The sequence below is a fragment of the Lipophrys pholis genome, assembly GCF_963383615.2.
Source record: "Lipophrys pholis genome assembly, chromosome: 1".
Lineage (NCBI taxonomy): Eukaryota > Metazoa > Chordata > Actinopteri > Blenniiformes > Blenniidae > Lipophrys > Lipophrys pholis.
In genome coordinates this window covers 28,329,624-28,347,524 of record NC_137635.1, presented here as the reverse complement: position 1 = coordinate 28,347,524, position 17,901 = coordinate 28,329,624, and the positions used below count along the sequence as shown (strand labels likewise).

Below are 17,901 nucleotides of genomic sequence, written 5' to 3'. Positions count from 1 at the left end.
CGGTGGAGTCACCTCATTCTTCAGCCCCTGAAAACACCCGCAAATCATCAGCTCTGATGTCCACCTTCACCGTCTGCAGCATGAGGACTGTTTCTCTGCCTCCGTCCGTCCTCAGTGTGTTGTTGACCTTCCAGTGGTAACTAATGGACCAGCCAGTCTGGATGTCTAATTTCATGAAAGCTATTTCTAACCACATTGTTTTTGCCTCCTCCTCGTCCTGCCATGCTCACCTGCTCTGCCCTTTGACCCGCCTTCTCCTCCTGATACCCCCGTGGCCCGCCCCCCCTCACTCCTGGCCCCGACCCCCGGCCGCTCTGATCCCCTCAGATCATGTCAGATCCTTCCTGCAGTCCGGCTGAGTTGCACCGTTTTGTAAATAAAAAAACATCTTCAGCTCTGCCTTCAGCGGGATTGTAGCTTAACATCGTTTTCCCCTGGAAATAAAATCAAGTGTGGAATCACCTCCTGTGTCTCAGCACACTCCTGGGAAACACTGCAGGCAGAGCAGTGATGGTATTATCTGCTGAGACCATTTCGTACACTTCCAGTGGTGGAGAAGTTGTTACAAAACAATGCCATGAACAACTTTAGAAAATTAATATTTAAAGTTGCGTCACCATGTTTATTACTGCATGAAAATACTGCATTGTCGATTTAATTGTAGTAATCTGTGTTGTTGCACGACAACCGTCACTGTCCAACAGGAAGGTCCAGTTTGAATTTGACACGTTTGTCCCTTGAAAACAGTTTATAGTGAATGTAAACATGCTTCACACTCCAGCAGAGGACCCAGATTAGGTTTAAATTATTATTCGTCTGTAGGAGAGAGACAGGTGACACAATCCAGCTTTCAGTCGTTCAACCGTCCTACAAGAATCCATATGAGGACCAATTGTCTTGTCATAACACGATCTGCCTTCAGATTGTCCCTGTGCACAGATTTTATTTTATGCTGCTCATACACTGATCTATACACACTCCTGTTGTTTCTTTCACATATTGAGATACTTTTACTGTCATAGCTCTAAATACAACACGATCATCTCAAGGATTTTTTTCAAAGAAAACCCCAATAATGCCGTGAGGATTCACTGTGCATTGTAATCGGTTTTGACTATTTTGTTCATTGTGCTTCAATATGATTCGTCGCAAAAACTGAAAAAGCAGCTTCAGGAGCAACTTGAGATTTTCCCCTCAGTCTTTCCCGAAAACAACTTCAAACAACCTGAGGACGACCCACTCGACCACCTGAGCCAGAGTTGGAGGTAGAAACATAGTCTGTGCTCCTCTGGATCGACAAATGGGCGGAAAAAACCCCTCAACACATCTTGTACACCTAAACCGAAAGGACACTTTCAAAATAAAGTGACATTTATATCAAGAAAAGCTTTCAAAATGAAGCTAAAGCCACAAACTATGTTATTATATTGCAATTTCCACTGAACATAGAATGGATTTCCGCCATGTTTTGTCTTCCTGTCAGGAGGAACTCAACAGTCATGTGACCTGAAGTCCGTCTGCAGAAAAGAAGAGGCAGATAAAATGTTCCCAAGTTACATTTTCAGAGCCGGTTTGAGCCAGTTTGTGAAATGACTATGTTGTGGACAAACGTTGGTATGACACAGTTTGGAGTGTCACTGGCTTGTAATAAGTCTGTTCCTGATATGTAGTCGATAAAAAGGCTCCATATTTGACGGAATTTATCCTGCTGTTGTTTGATTGTGTATGTCATTTTCTGTGAAGGGGGAGTTGTTGACACCTTGACCAATAAGCATGTGATTTCACTCTTTTTGCCAATAATACAGTGGTGTGATGGAGTGTTTGCCCCCTTCCTGATTTCTTACTTTTTTGCACGTTTTCCACACCTAAATGTTTCAGATCATCAAACAAATTTAAACATAAGTAAATATAACACAAGTGAACACAAAATGCAGTTTTTAAATGAAGGGTTTCATTAATGAGGAAGAAAAAAAAAATCCAAAACAACATGGCCTTGTGTGAAAAACTGTTTATTGGCTTATTTGTTTTCAGAAATACATTTCTCTGAACTGTTCCAGTAATAAAAGACAAAGTTTGTGTCCGAGCCGCCATGTTGGTCTGGTTTTAACTGCAGGAGCTGACAGCTGTCTGCGCAGACAGGGGGCGGAGTCACAAGGCGGGGTCTGAGCCGGTGCTCGGTCTGCCCCTGTTGAGTTTGCGCCCTGGGCAGTTATACCCACTTTACCCATAGAAAAATCCGCCTCTGCTATACAATGAAAAAGTCTCCGTCTTTCCCTCTCAGATTTGGTGCAGATGTCCAGTATGTTCTCTTATATCTGTTGAGTTTTTCTGGAGACATGTATGTTTGCATCAACCAGTTATATTGCATTAATCTCAGGCGAGTATTAGTTTTGTAATGTGCTTAAAGACGTGCCTCCTAACACTCCTCCACAGAGATATTTTCAGCTCGGTCCTCTCTCCATGCCTCCAGCCTCTCCGCAGATGTTCTATACATCTGTCCACCACACACTTATATATTTTGGAAATCAGGCTCCTCCCCGAACAATTCGTGGTCTCTAGTTATTCTGTTGGATTTGAATGTGGTGCTTTAATGAAGCTTCTGATTTGCAGGTATTTAAAGAAGTGGTAATTCAAAATTTCTCAACTATTTCTTCAAATGTCTTCAGTACCTCGTGCGAGTTATAAAGATCTATTTGCCATAAAGCAACATTAAAATCCCCCCGGCTGCTTGTTCCGGTCGAGAACGAGTCATTGCTCCACATTGGACTGAAGACACAGAGAGGACATGTCCCTGATATTTCTTATTTGGTCCCACACTACAATCATATTTCTACCAATGGCCCTGCTTCTGTCATAGGGCAAGTATATTAGTTTTTAGACATAAAGGCCTGGATGAGCTGTAGTTTTCTGCTTCGGAAGTACTAATTGCAGGCCTCGGAGGGCAGCACAGTGACGTTCACCTGCTGCTGCCTGTGCACTGGAGGACCGTTCTCTTTGAGTCGAGTTGTGCAGAAAGTCTCCACCTCTCAGTCTGGTGTCTTCCTTTTTAAAGGCTGTTTTTCTTTCCTCCATCTTCTATGTCTGCTCATGTTTAATTGTTGGTTTTCTCTGTAAAAGTGTCTTGAGATGACGATGTTATATTTGGCGCGATACAAATAAGATTGAATTGGGTTGAATTGATAATAAGTTTCACTACAGTTATGCAGAGTAGTTAGCAAATGCTACTAAATAGTAAATATTTAACCAAAAGTACCTTTATGTGATCTGGGAGTCTGTCGGTGTGGCAGCGAGTGACCAAGACCTCGATTTTGTTCCTGAATGTTCTGAAAAGCCCCTGATTGCCTTTAATGCCACACTGACGGTGGCGGTGGACGGGAGTGAGCGTGCTGATATAATTGCAGGTTGTTGCAGGGAGACAGGAGCAGCTCAGTGAGAATGTTCTGCAGCAGATGACACATGATGTAATGCAGCGCTTCAGTTAGTGTGGGAGCAAAGGCTGACGAACACCCGGGGGGGGCGGGGGCTCCGCAGGGGGCCCTCAAGACTCTTTGTGTATGTGTGTGTGTGTGTGTGTGTGTGTGTGTGTGTGTGTGTGTGTGTGTGTGTGTGTGTGTGAAGAAGACAGAAGAATCTTCATCTTCTCTACCAAGATGTTTCTCTGCTGATTCAATCCGATGAAAAGCTGCTTTCAATTAGCGGCGATTTCAGACTCCTTAAAAACAAAGAGATGTTTTTGTGTGTGTGTGTGTGTGTGTGTGTGTGTGTATGTGTGTGTGTGTGTGTGTGTGTGTGTGTGTGTGTGTGTGTGTGTGTGTGTGTGTGTGTGTGTGTGTTTGCACAGTGCTGCTTTGTCACGTCTTCCTGATTCCCTCAGCAAAGAGCCAAATGAGAAACTTCCTGGTTTCAAGATTGTCGCTGAAAATCACAACAACATGTGCAACTTATTAAAGTTCAGGGTCTTTACTTTTACACTTTTCTTTGGGGTCTAATATCCAAACAAGGATCAATATCTTATTGAACTGAATGAAGCGTAGCGCCTTCTGATTTAGATAAACATTGATAATTAACAATGAAAAAGTGAAGGAAACAAGATGATTGCTCAATCTGAGCTTGTTGTTCCAACCTTAAAGTGAAAAAAGTGACCAGCAGAATGAACAATACACACAAGGAATACATCTGTTTTACACTCCCAGTAGAGCAGCACTGAAGCCCCCAGCAGTAAAACTCAGGCAGTCACTTCTAAACACACACTTTATATCCAGATAGTTTCATTTGTTTACAATACAGATCACCAGAAGGGTTGCGGAGGGTCAATGTGATTTTTTGGCAGAATTCAGAGGTTTTTGTTGGATATAATGTAGGACATGACATATTTTGTGTGATATTTTATTAACCACTTCATATTTGTGTTTTCTTGTGACTTTGATATAGATCAAATCACGTTTTATTGCCAATCGATGCAGAATATTACGAGAAGCCGAAAGGCTTCATTTGATTTTTGTTGCTACTGTGTGTGTGTGTGTGTGTGTGTGTGTGTGTGTGTGTGTGTGTGTGTGTGTGTGTGTGTGTGTGTGTGTGTGTGTGTGTGTGTGTGTGTAACTTCATCACTTTATAATGTAGATGTTAGTGGTTAGAAACAAACAGCAGTAAAACATCTACGATAACATTAATTGAACACTGCTGATGCTCATCAGTTTCAATAAGAACTCCCCGGAGACATTTGGAGCAGCAGAGTTCGCCCGATGTCCCTCAGTAGATTAACTGCTCAGTAACTCCGACCGTGCTACATGCTACATGCTACATGCTGAAGAGTTTCGCAGGCTCACACACCAGCAATGCTACACGCTACGTCATACTTTAAAGAGTGTATGGAGGTACACAGCGAGCTCGGCCCCTCAGTCTCCAGTAAGCACAGCACGGCGTGTAGACAGATGCTACGCTCTGGAGCTGCTGCTGCTGGAGCTGCTGCTGCTACTGCTGCTGCTGGAGCGTCAACGCAGAGGCTGTGCGTTGACTCCGTGCAGTATTGGACCGATACCTGATACTGGTATCGGTGCATCTCTAATTTTAATTCACTGTGTCTGTTTATTTTAGTATTTTCCTTTATGTCTCCGGTCTCTGCTGCTTTTTTACGGTTCAGTAAAGCGAATCATCAGTTAACTTCATAGAAAAACACCAGCAGCAAAATAATGCACCGGGACCGTAGCACAACATGCAACACAGCTCAGGAAGTCCTGATAAAATCTATTCATTTAGTAGACATAATTATAAGATTATTCAGTGGTAAATCAAAGCTGAAAGAAGACAGCGAAATCTTTATCACAGAGCTAATTATTCAGCGCAGCTTTAATATGACTGATATGGCTTGTCTTGGTATGTGATTGCACAAATGTTTGCAAACGCCACATGCCTGAAATGAATTAATTGAATAAAATGAATGTCATCCTGTGCTTCTTTAAATGGTGTTTTGTGTAGAATGTGTTTCAGACCGTCTATATTTCCAGACAGGCAATCAGTAAATTCATAATAATGGATCCAAGTGCACCTGAATTTCCACTGTTGGTGGGAAATAAGTTGTTTCATTCAGATAATCTATATTGTGTTGAATCAAAATTTCTCCTTTTTGTTTTTCACAACATGATGTTTACCATCACTTGGCTTTAAATTTTTTTTTAAAAGTCTGTTCGATTTATCATTTTACATGAAGACTGGGGCAGTGGGCCTTGCAAACGATCGACCCCAAATATCTTGAGACTGGAGCGTCTCTGAGCCTGATGGCTGCAGCGTTTCCTGGTTGATTAACAGTTGCCGTGCATCATCCTGCTTTACAGAACTAATTACAAGGCAAGTGGAAGCCAGCTGTATGACCTGCAGGCTTTGTTCTAGCAGCTGGAGCCTTCAGTGTGTTCCAGTGACCGTTCAGCTGTTCTGATGGCTCAGTTATGGCCCCTTCATACTCCGTTTTAGAACCCATAAGAACAAGAAGAAAATTTGGCAGTGATGTCAGCCAGCTGCCGAAAAAAAAGCTTTTTTGGCAGGACTGTTCATTCTCCGATAAGAAGCAGACCACACCCCCTCACCACAGGCCACGCCCCCTCGTAGCAGCCACACGTCTGTGATGCAGCGTTTAAACTTTTCAACTGCAGTTTATTTCTGGCCTCCAGTGCTTTCAGAAATACATTTCTCTGATCCGTTTCAGTAATAAAAGAGAGTTTCTGTCAGAGCGCCATGTTGGTCTGGTTTTAACCGCAGGAGCTGACAGCTGTTCGTGATGCGTTCAGGTGCATCACGTAAGCCTGCACTCTGACATTTTAACGAGTTGCGGCGCTCGTACAGTAGCGATGTTACAAGCTAAATATGATTAAAATATGACTGATAGTCATGATCGAACTGGAACATGCATGCACAGCACATGGCAGTGCAGAAGTTTTGGGCAGTGCAGCACCGACATTGTTCGGCCGAGGCGGTTGGCACAGCTGAAAGAAATTTGTTCGGCCAGAGGGAGCTGGATGAAGAAAATGACGTCATTTTGTTCGGCAGAACTTTCGTCTTGTTCCTTATGGAGTATGAATTGGCCTTTATACTCTACGAGTTCAATGAATGCCCGTTCATGAACTCGTTCATATTTTAGGTGAACATGAACTGAACGTACTGGATTTCTGCCTGATGAATGTTACTGTGAGTGAACGGCGCTCTCACAGTTCAACGTTGTTTAAGAGGGTGCCAGATTTCCGAGTGTTCCAGTCGAAAACCCTTCTAAAGCACTCCGTCAACAAGCCTTAACATGTAGGAGGAAAACAGCCAATCTGGCAACCACAGAGTCGCACCGCCGCATTCGTCATCAAAATGTGAAGCATCGCGACAACAACAAATGGAAGACAGCAGCACTACCTCAGACTCTACCTCCACCATTGATACTTCATCTTCGTATGATTACCGTAGATTCTGGACGATAAGCCACTATTTATTTTTTTTTTTTTACATGCTTTGAACTCTGCAGCGGAAGACTTGACTGTTTAAGGGTTAATGAGCTTCATGCCACTGATACATGGGTGATGCGTTCAGGTACATCACGTAACTCCATCATTTCTTTTCCCTTTTTAAATTTGGTGGCTGAAGCTCATAGTGTGCCCAATAGTCCGGAAATTACAGTACTTATAATTATTTTATGAAAAAGTCGGTGAAGAAAATCTTACCTTTTTGTGTAAACTTTGCCCGCCGGGTTTCAAGAAGCAACTTCTACATCACCAACTTCTACATCAAACCTGAGACGGCACATTGAACCCGGCTCGCCTTTCAAGGTATGTGCGAGTAACTAAAATATTCCTTGAGGGTTTTACTATTTTAAGTTGTAATTTTTTTGTAGAACCTGCCTGGTATATTTTCCTTTGCATCTTAAGGATTACTGTCCATTTTTATTTTGTTTTATTAATTCCTCATTCATAAAGACCATTCAAGCAGCAAGTTGTTCCTCATGTTTTTGAGAATATGCTGTCGGGGTGGGGAGCTGCAGCTGCTACTAGTGTGGACTGACTGGGTGCAACAATGGAGAAATGCCAGTATTGTGAGGGTAATAGCTTGCAGAAACATATTGGGAAAAAAAAAAAGAACTATGAACTAGTTAATTTTTTGAACTGTGAATTATGAACTATGAACTGAACTAGTTCATTTTAAAATTTGTAAACTGAACTTTGAACTAGTTCATGTAGAAACTGAACTTTCCCAACACGGCTTGTGGGTACCACCCTTTCTAAAGGTCCCAGAAGTCTGAAAAAAAATCAAGTATACTAACTTAGGGTATATGCAGGAATCCTGAGGTTAATTTCAATACCTTTTTAAGACTTTTTTAAAAACCTTTCAAAAGAAATTAAGACCTCATCGCCACTTTAAGTTGTTGTTAGCGACACATCTTTAACAGTTGTAGTTTACAATTGAACAGAAATGAGGTAAGCTGAGAAGGAATAAAACTCAAAAGAATGAATTAAACTAACGGCAGGTTTATTGACGCTCCCCTCAGTCACAACAAGTAACAACAGCTATTCAACGCCAACTGGCGGAAAACAAGAACTTATTACAAGACTCGTCCAACATCAAAACAAAGGGTCCAGCTTTGTTGATGCTGTCAACAAGCTGCTGCTTAAAGTACGGTGCAAACCCCAATCTTATGACGTATCCAGTTTGTCCTTACCACAGGTGAATGTCTTAGCAATGTCCCAATCCGGAAACATCGACTTAAAAACCTCAACCTCAACCGCATTACCTTCGTTTGAGTTCAATGAGGGGTGATTTGCTGCTGTGTTGAGACACCAGATAACCTCTGAACACAGCGTTGGTGTTCCGCCCATAGTCACCCTGATGTCAGCAGAGGATAAAGCAGAGGATGAAGCGGAGGTCGCGGTCGTAGCTGTGTTGGCTAGCTCACCCGTCACGTTACCAGGTGGTGGTGTTGCTGCTGGACCACAGAAAGATGCTCGGGTAAGTGCTTTCAACTTTTTACTTTCCCGGACAAATTTTTCTTCCCCAAAGTTTAATGGAAATTTATACGCTTGGGTAATATATAAATTCGACCCATAAATACATTGTCATATGTTTCTGTAATTGTTTGACTAAACTTGAGGTATATTTGACTTCAATTAAAAATGACTAGACAAACATAATTTCACAAATTATTTTTACAGTTTAAATTCTTTCCATGAGAGTATCCATGCAGATTCTGACATAGTACTGAAACATTTACACATTTAGCCTATCAGAGTTCATTTACATATTTAATGTATTCACATATTAACAGAGTAATTTCAATTACCTTAGAATAGTTGAAAACAACTGTATTATATACAAGTACTGCATTAATGATTTAAAGGGAAGAATTAAATTCTTGTGCATACCATAGAATTATTGACTAGTTTTAGACACAAAATAAATTGTAGTATCAAACATGAACTGATATTATTCAGTGACTAGAGTACACCAATAAAAAGACACAAAACTGATGCATGACGGAGTCCAGTAATGTAGAACACAACCTGACTAAATGTGTATCCAGTTTGTCACTAAAATATTTTCAAAACACGTATTGAAGCACAATTCATGAACATTAACATATTCTTATTCCAGGTGTCTGATGGAGGGACAGCTTCATCTATACTGCAGTAGGGAAGCACCGATCCATGTTTTTTCACTTCGAATCAGATCCTGATACCCAAATTTGTATATCTGCCGATACGATTCTGATACCAGAGCTGTTTGCTTTAATATTGTTATTATCATGATTGTTGACTTTATATGAGGCTGTAATAAACTCCTCTCTACAGTAAAGTATCAAATGTACTAATGTATGCATGTACTCTCTCAAAGGACAACTTGAGGTTAGTATCGGGACAGAAAAGGAAGCAGCAACTATTTTTGTTCAATTAGGACAATGTGGGGGTCTCTGTGACGTCATCATCTCATAATAAACTAGTTCTATCTTTAAAACCACAGAATGACTTTATTAATCCCGGGGAAATTCTTTAGCAAGGCAGCACCAACAGAATGAGTTTTGCACGGAGGAGGACGCAGCATTATGGAGGTGTGACTCGCCTGCTCAGGCGGAGGAGCTACTGTTCATTGTTTTGATGCCGCGGTCAGTGCCGTTCTCCTCGGGGAGCTGGCTGTGACGTCTGGCGGCAGAGCGACCGCCTCGCTGCACCACGGCTTTGGAAACATCCACGTCAATGCTTTGAGCGTAAAATCTGTCCAAACAGCAACATGTTGTCATGAAAAGTTGGATAGCACAGTGCTACTTCCCTAGCCTGCTCGCTGGCTGCAAACTGTGGAATGGATTTCCTGACTCATTCCTCCTCGTCTCATTGAGACCCGCCTCCCTTCAGGAAATCCAGTGCACAGTTTGTAGCCAGCGAGCAGAGCAGCAGCAGGGAAAACACTGTGGAGTCATTTCAGTAACAGTGAAGCAGACGAGGCTTCATGGATCAGAAATCTCTGCAGGTTGGATCAGAAATTTCTTCTCGTCTGTTTTTGCGCCGGAATATTCGCTGTGACGTGATGACGTCAAACCCGTACGAGGCGATCTCGGTCCGAGAACACAACCGAGTCAAAGCGTATAAAATCTAATACCTGATAGAATCGCGATTAAGACTTGTTTTAATACTTTTAAGGGCCTGAATTTTCTAACAATTGATTTATCAACTTTTAATACTGTTTAAGACCCCGCGGACACCCCGCGGATCGTTGTTAGCCTATACACCACTTATAATATCTGAATTGATGAAGGGATGTTTTCACCATGCTATTTGGGGACTTAATAAAAAATGGATAAACATGGCTGATGGCAACATCATTTGAATAGATTTAAAATATACAGAACAAAAACACAAATGCAACACCCCTGTTCCTGCTCCCATTTTCATGAGCTGAACTCAAAGATCTAAAACATTTTCTATATACACAAAAGATGTATTTATGTCAAATATTGTTCACAAATCTGTCTAAATCTGGCGCTCCCCACACTGCTCTTCCTGTTAGCTGTCTGAAACATCTGGCAGAGACCATGTTTGGAGAGAGCCAAGACCAGGTGCTTTCAAAACTTCTGGCCGATGAAGGCGTACAGCACTGGATTGACTGCACAGTGCATGAAGGCCAGCAGCTGGGTCACGTTCAGAACCATCTCCACCATGTAGTGAGTCTCACATGACTCCAGTTTTAGCCACTCTCCTCTTATGAGCATGTCAATCAGGATGGTGACGTTATAGAGCAGCCAGCACAGGATAAAAGCCAACACCAACGCCAGGATGACACACATGGCCTTGTGCTTTTGCTGATTACGCGTCTGAAAGAGCGTTGCAACGGTCCAGCCGTAGCACACGGTCATCACCAGCAGTGGCAAGAAGAAGCCCGTGGAGTGCTGCAAGACACTCATGCTCACTCTCCAGTGGCCGCTGCTCTCGCCTGTTGACTCAGGTCTTCATCATACATGCTCTCCCTCTTAATGATCGCTGGTAAGGACAGCCCGGTAGCCATCAGCCAGACAACGCCACATATCACCTTCACCAGGAGCTGGTGAGAGGACGTGACCTGAGTGGCTCTCACGATGGCAAAGTAACGGTCCACGCTGACGCACTCGAGCAGGAAGACGCCGCTGTACACCGACGCCTCCTGAAATCCTGAGAGAAGCTTGCACGAGAAGCCGCCAACGATCCAACCATGATGAAGATCAACAGCCCAGAATGGGAGGCTCAGACCGAAGAGGAGGTCTGCCAATGCCAAGTGCAACAAGTAGACCTCTTTGCTAGTTTTCTTCATGTTACACACCACATACACAACCATGCTGTTGCCCACCAGGCTGACAACAAACACAATGATGTGTAGATGATCAGCATGCCCAGGAAGAACAGGAAGAGTTTAAGTGATAATATGGACACTTGTTGATGCCATTTGCCTCAAGCTAATGACACAGGAGGTAATGTCTCAAAGACATATTAAGAACCTGTCGAATTCCATACAACGTGGCCTACTTGACGAGAGAGAACAATGCTGTCATATTTTTTTCACCCATGATTTCAAGCCACATTTATTATTGGATCAGATGGAGCAAAATCGTGCGGCTGCGTCAAACAGTGACTCCTAGTGTCTAAAGTTTACGTCTGATTGCCCACACAGACTGAAAGACGACAAATTTTCCTCTCAAGAAATGATAGTTTTACCAAAAGATTTGCCCGAAAACTATGGATTCAGAAGAGTTGTTTCCAAAATATTTTCATAAAATCAATCTTCTCACACTCTGTTCACACCACTAATTGCAGGTGATCAGACCCGGCTGTGTAATTTGACACCCAGGATTGTGCAATAACTTCCGGAATGTTCAATCAGTGTTGTGTAATTCACACCCAAGATTGCACAATACCATGACAGTCCTTGTCTATGAGCTGACCTGCTATCATGTGCTACATAGTCAAGCTACCATGCGTACTAATGTGTGCTTTGTGGATGAGCTAACATGCTAATATGCGGTTTAAGAACTAGCTAACATGCAGTTTGTGGGCTAGCTAACATGCTAATGTGCATTGTGACATTAACAAGCTAACAGGCTAATGTGTGCTTTGTGGACCAGATAACATGCTAATATGCACTGTGACATAAGGCTAATTCTTTTGATGCCTTTTAATGCTAATGCTAGGCTAGCTAGCTTAGCAGATTAGCATGTGAGATAAGACCAGATTCCAGGTCAGGGACATCTGGGAAGTAACCTGTGTGATTTTCAGGTTGATCACAGGTATTAGCCTAGCATGCTAATTAACATGCTAACAAAGTTTGTTCGATTGAGCTGATATTTGGGGGGTGGTCTAATGGGGCAGATAGGGTTATGGATCAATTGGTGGGTCCCGCCCACTTTGTACCCTGCCAACCCTCGCTGAAAGTGGCTTAATAGATCCTTATCTATGGAAGCCAGAAAACTTAGGATTCGGGTTGGGGGGTTAGGTGGTGGCCTATATGCCTCAAGCTACATTAGAGTTTAGTTGGCTTTCAAAATAAAAGCCCCCCCCCCCCCAATTTTCCAAAATAAAACTCCTTTTTCGGTAAAACTTTCAAAATCTTATCAATATTTAAAGGGGCCAGAGGGTATGATTGGGCCAACCCCGACAGGCCAGAGTCCCGCCAGGTCCGAGGTCCCGACCAACACTCCTTGCAGCTTTAATATCTTCTTGTTTTGTCTTTTATTGTTTCTATTTTTGTAAGTAAAATTGAGTTGATTGTGCCAGGGTCCAGCTGAAGGAGCCTTCAGGAGGGTCCATTATTCTATCCCCTGAGACCTTTGTCATATTTGATAGACAACTGATGAGCAGAGATGATTTCTGAGCATTGTCTCCTGCATGTCTTTTGTTACAGGGGAAGGAAGCAAATTAAAGACCAGATCCAGCAGCATCAGTTGGAGAGGCAAAAGCAAGAAGAAATGAATAACCAAGAGAGACGGCAGTTCAGAGAAAAACTGGAGCAAAAGAAGCTGGAAGATTTAAGGGTATGTTGAAATAAACTGAGACAGTACCAATAGGCAAATTGATAAATGTGCCAACTACTGTTGACCTTGGATTGAGTTTTCTTCGATGACTTTATCTACTCTCAGGCCCAAAAAGAGAAGAAAAGAGAGGAGCAGAAGCTCCCGCAGGAGGAGATCAAGCCCATCAATGCTGAGGCCATGAGCGCCAAGAAGCTGAAGAAAGAGCAGGAGAAGCTGGCTGATCTGAGAGATTTGAAATATATTCAAAAGAAAATGGTCCGATGAAAAGCAAATCAGAAAGTTGACCTTATGACACAGAAGAGGAACATGTTTTGTCATGTTTTCTTTGTGCTTACATTTTATCTTTAAAGGAACGGAAGGCAAAGTATGAAGCAGAGCAACAGTGAATTAAGAAGCAGAAAGAACAGAAAACTGCTCGACTCTGGGCCAAGCAAACAAGAGCCGAGGACAGCAAAGCAGAGCAGGTCAGGAACCATCCCGAAAGATGACTTCAGAATGTCACCCATGTAAAAATCTGGCCTGTTAATGTAATAATCTTTTGATCTATGTGTGGTTTTGAAGGATAAGCAAGAAACTATGGAAAGAGAATGGAGAAGAACTGAGAAAGAGAAGGCCACCAAGAAACTACAGGAGGATAAGATGTTGAGAGCGGCACGCTTGGAGCAGCTTCACTACAAGGAGCGATCATCAAAGACAAGGAGCAGCAGGAGAGGCAGCATCAGAAAGACCATCGTAACATGGAGGCCGTCCAGAAGAGGATCCAGGATCGCAAAACCTTGACCACGGCGAAGCGCAGAGAGCTCCTCCTAGAGGCCAACCAGCAGAAGGAGGAGGTCCGGCTGAAGCAGCTACGCATTGATGCGCTCAAAGAAAAGAAGCTGAGAGAGCTTGTGTAAGTACGGGCAGGTTTCTGGGCTTTTGTCTGCGTGTGAATTGATATATCAGGTGTCACACATCTGTTTCCCTTCACAGGTCGACAGGACTTTCTGACAAATACTGCAAGGAGGTGATGAGAAAGACTCTACGGGGCAGATTGGCGCGATGCAGGCATGACTGGCAATATAGTGAAACGTTTTTCTGTTGCCATTGTCACACAGTTGAAGTTATACATTTTTTTTTACGATAAAATTCCAGAGGCAATTTTGTATGCCTGCCTCTCACTGCCAACATCCGTTGATAACATCCCCTTAACTGACAGAGCTCTGCTCCTGTCTGTTGGCTGCAGCATCTCCATGGCAATAGTGTGTCTGTGCTCCCAGCACGCACGCACACACACACACACACACACACACACACACACACACACACACACACACACACACCCGTCTCTAAGACAAAGGTGGTAACATATTTCAAACAAACTTCCAAATTCACCGTTTTGTCAAAATGGATTGGTTCCATAAAACTAAAATAAGCTTGTGGTTATTTGAAAAAGACAATAAAGGAAAAAAAAAAACATTCAAAAGTTGCAAAGTTGCCTCCGGGGCTTTTAATGATCTGTTTCTTCTAGCCTTTTGAGGTGCTTTTGAATGTTTAGCACTGCAGATGAGCTTTGTGCTGTTGATTCTAGTGTTTTTGTTTTTATTTTTGTCATTGAAAAAGGACTGTGTGAGTCAAATGCAGTGATTTATTGGATCTGTTTCAGTGGGATTGAAAAAAATATTTATATTTACTTGTCTCTCAGTAAACCAGTGCATGCGCGGTTCCTTCTCAGTGTGGACGCAGTGTGGTGACCATAGACATAAACACTAGACGCCTCAGCGACTGGCGGGAACATACGTCAGTGCGTCCGCCATCTTGTGAGGGGCATTTGTCGGGACTTCAGCAACGATACCGCATCACTGTTCTGCTTTTGGTTGTACAAACGGACAAAATAAGGACAATGGACAGCGTGGGATTACCTTCCACAGGGAGGAAAAACATATTTTTTGTTGTTGTCGTTGTGTTTAGATCATATAACATTAACTTGGGACATAGATGAGCTAGAGCCGTGGTGCTCTCTATTCCCTGGCTCAAGCTCGCCCTCAAACAACAACAACAATATCAACGTCTTTTCGGTTCATCTAACGGAGGCTATTTTAGCTGCAGTGTGTAGAATATTACATTTCAAAAGAAATCAGTTGCTCAGAACCAGTCAGTGTACTGTTCCCCGCCTGTTCCAGCAGGAGAACCTCAGCCTGATCCCAGTAGGAAGTACTGTCTGGCTGTGCTCAAACAGCTGAGCAACATGTCACACCTCACTCCTTGTAGACATACTGACATGTACACAAACATTATTATTATATAAATTGATTAGGATAGCAGATCAATTGATTGCACGTTGCACAAGCAATGCATTAATGTAATAACACAGAACTCTGAACATGTCAATCCTTTTTTTCCCCCCACTAGGACCACTCCTATTCACTGCCCACATGTCCTGATGCTTTGACAGCCAGACTCAGTGAAGCCATGGCCGAGGTGGAGAGTCTGAGAAGAGAGAAGAGGAATGAAAAGATGGAGAACGGAGGGCAAAGAGCACAGTGGGGGGTCTTCTGGAGGAACTGAGAGCAAAAAATCTAATAAATGGAGAGCTGAAAGAGAATATGTCATATAATATGGAATAATAGATAAACATGTAACAATAAATAAATATGTAATAGGTAAATATGTAACAATTATTTTCTATGTAATATTAAAGGTAACTATGTAAAAATGAGTGAAAGTATAATTGGTAAATATGTTATTGTGTGTAAATATGTAAAAAAAAAATCTAAATTTGTTACACAAAAAAGTTATAACTTGTGCCCTAATGTACATGTTCATTGTACATAAATGTCACATTGTGTGTAAATAAACGCTTTTGCATATTTTTGTCATGTCTCCATCATGTTGCTGCTCTAAAAGGAGAGGACAGCGTCCCAATGTCCCATTTGCAAACTTCTTCCATTTCCTCTCAATACTTTCTATAAGTATGCTACATTAAATAAATAAATAAATGAAATAATTTTTAATTTAATAAATTAAAAATGAAAGCAATGATTCTTCACAGTCATGTAAATGTATATTTGCGTGGTTTTCTTCAGAAAACACATCACTGTCACAGAGACTTGTTTAGGCTGACGGGTCAGACTTGCCCCTCACAAGATGGCGGCCGCTCTGACGTATCGGAGCGGTGGGCGGACACAGGCTGCGCGGCGTCTAAGTGTATATGTCTATGGTGGTGAGGGTCTCCTCTGGTCTGACTGCAGGAGGGAGGGAGGGACTGTCTGACTGACCGCTGGTCTGTCAATGCTTCTGGATGGAGGAGGGGCTCACAGCAGGACCCGCTGCTCATTAACGACAGTGACTGCAGAACGATACGTGCTTTCACGTCAGAGTCGCCAAACACACTAGAAAGTCACCAATAACACCAGAAAAAGTTGCTGGATTTGTCGCTAGTCGGCTTTTCACAAAAAAGTCGCCAACATGTGCTGAAAAGTCGCCAGATTGTGCCAGAATTGAATCCAGGCACAATCAATTTACAGGGAGTAGATGATTCTTCCTCGTTCCACGGATATGTATAATTCCATGGTTGCTCAAATGCAGCATCTAAATAAAAAACTGAACAGGAAGAGTTTAAGTGATAATATGGACACTTGTTCATACCGTTTGCCTCAAGCTAATGACGCAGGAGGTCATGCCTCAAAGACAGTAGCTGTTGGATGGCTCACAATGTCTTCCAGGTTTGCCCTGCTCTGGATCCAAAAGAAGACATTGGATACCTCAAAGTCTTCGTCGTCGTTTTATCTTCTTCTAGTTTGTATTTTCCAGTGGTTTTGTGGCTGAGTTTTCCTTGTGCGAGTGAGTTTCATGTTGGAATATTACAGTAATTCCACGATTTGATGGCATGAGTAGATGTGCGCTCCATCAATTCATGTTTCTGCGGTTATATCAGGCGTGACCATTATTATTAACCTCATTATTTTGGATCAAACCTCGTGGAGCTAAACAGACTAAGGAACAAGTTAAGAAGAAGAGCAAAACCATCCTCAATGGAAAGACTTTATTTTATTCTGTCAAAATAATTGCTCTAAACACCCTGGCTCTGCTCTGCTCCTCTCTGCGCTGAATCCACTCACCAGTCAGGATATTCAAAAAAAAAAAAGAATCTCTTCCAAAAGATCTAACTGGTCAGGAGACGATGCTGTTATGATCTAAGACATGAATCTGTGCCGCAGTATTGAAAACACAAGGTTAATCCCTGAAGTTACCTCGATAAGAGAAAATCCCTCGTGGTATCATAGGCTCCTGGTTGATTTCTGGCAACACGTTTATTTACATTAACATGTCAAGTTTGTTTACACTGAAGTCATGTTTGACTACGCAAGATTTGAAAGATTAAGCGTGAAGAATCGGTTAGTGTCTGGTTTGATCCATAGTTCCGGGCCTCGGGAGTCAGTGTCCTGCCTTCGGTGTTGTGACTGAACGAGTTCAGTGAACGCCCGTTCATGAACTCGTTCATATTTTAGGTGAACATGAACTGAACGTTCTGTATTTCTGCCTGATGAACGTCACTGTGAGCGGCGCTCATTCTGGTGTTAGTGAACGACGCTCTCATAGTTCGTTGTTTAAGAGAGTTGCCAGATTTCTCAGCCTTCCAGTGATAACCCGGCTAAAGCTCATCGTAAACGGGCTTTAGCATGTAGGAGGAAAACAGCCAATCTGGAAACAGCAGCCACCAGAGTCGCACCGCCGCATACGGCATCAAAATGTGAAGCATTGCGGCAAAAACTAACGGAAGACAGCAGCACTACCTCAGACTCTACCTCCACCAATAAAACTTCATCTTCGTATGATTAAAGTACTTTCCGGATGATAAGCCGTTTTTTTTTTGTTTTTTTTACATGCTTTGAACCCTGTGGAGG

The 17,901-nt window shown here is 42.6% G+C and overlaps 1 protein-coding gene across 1 annotated transcript; it reads right to left on the bottom strand.

Moving 5' to 3' along the window:
• Positions 1-10,579: 10,579 nt before the first annotated feature.
• On the bottom strand, positions 10,580-11,367 carry LOC308109546 (C-X-C chemokine receptor type 2-like; the record flags this gene model as incomplete). The annotated part of the gene is given in 2 exon segments (XM_080463160.1): positions 10,580-10,962; positions 10,965-11,367. Coding segments are annotated over 2 exon segments (786 nt in total), but the record flags the coding sequence as incomplete, so codon positions are not given.
• Between the last annotated feature and the right edge of the window lie 6,534 nt (positions 11,368-17,901).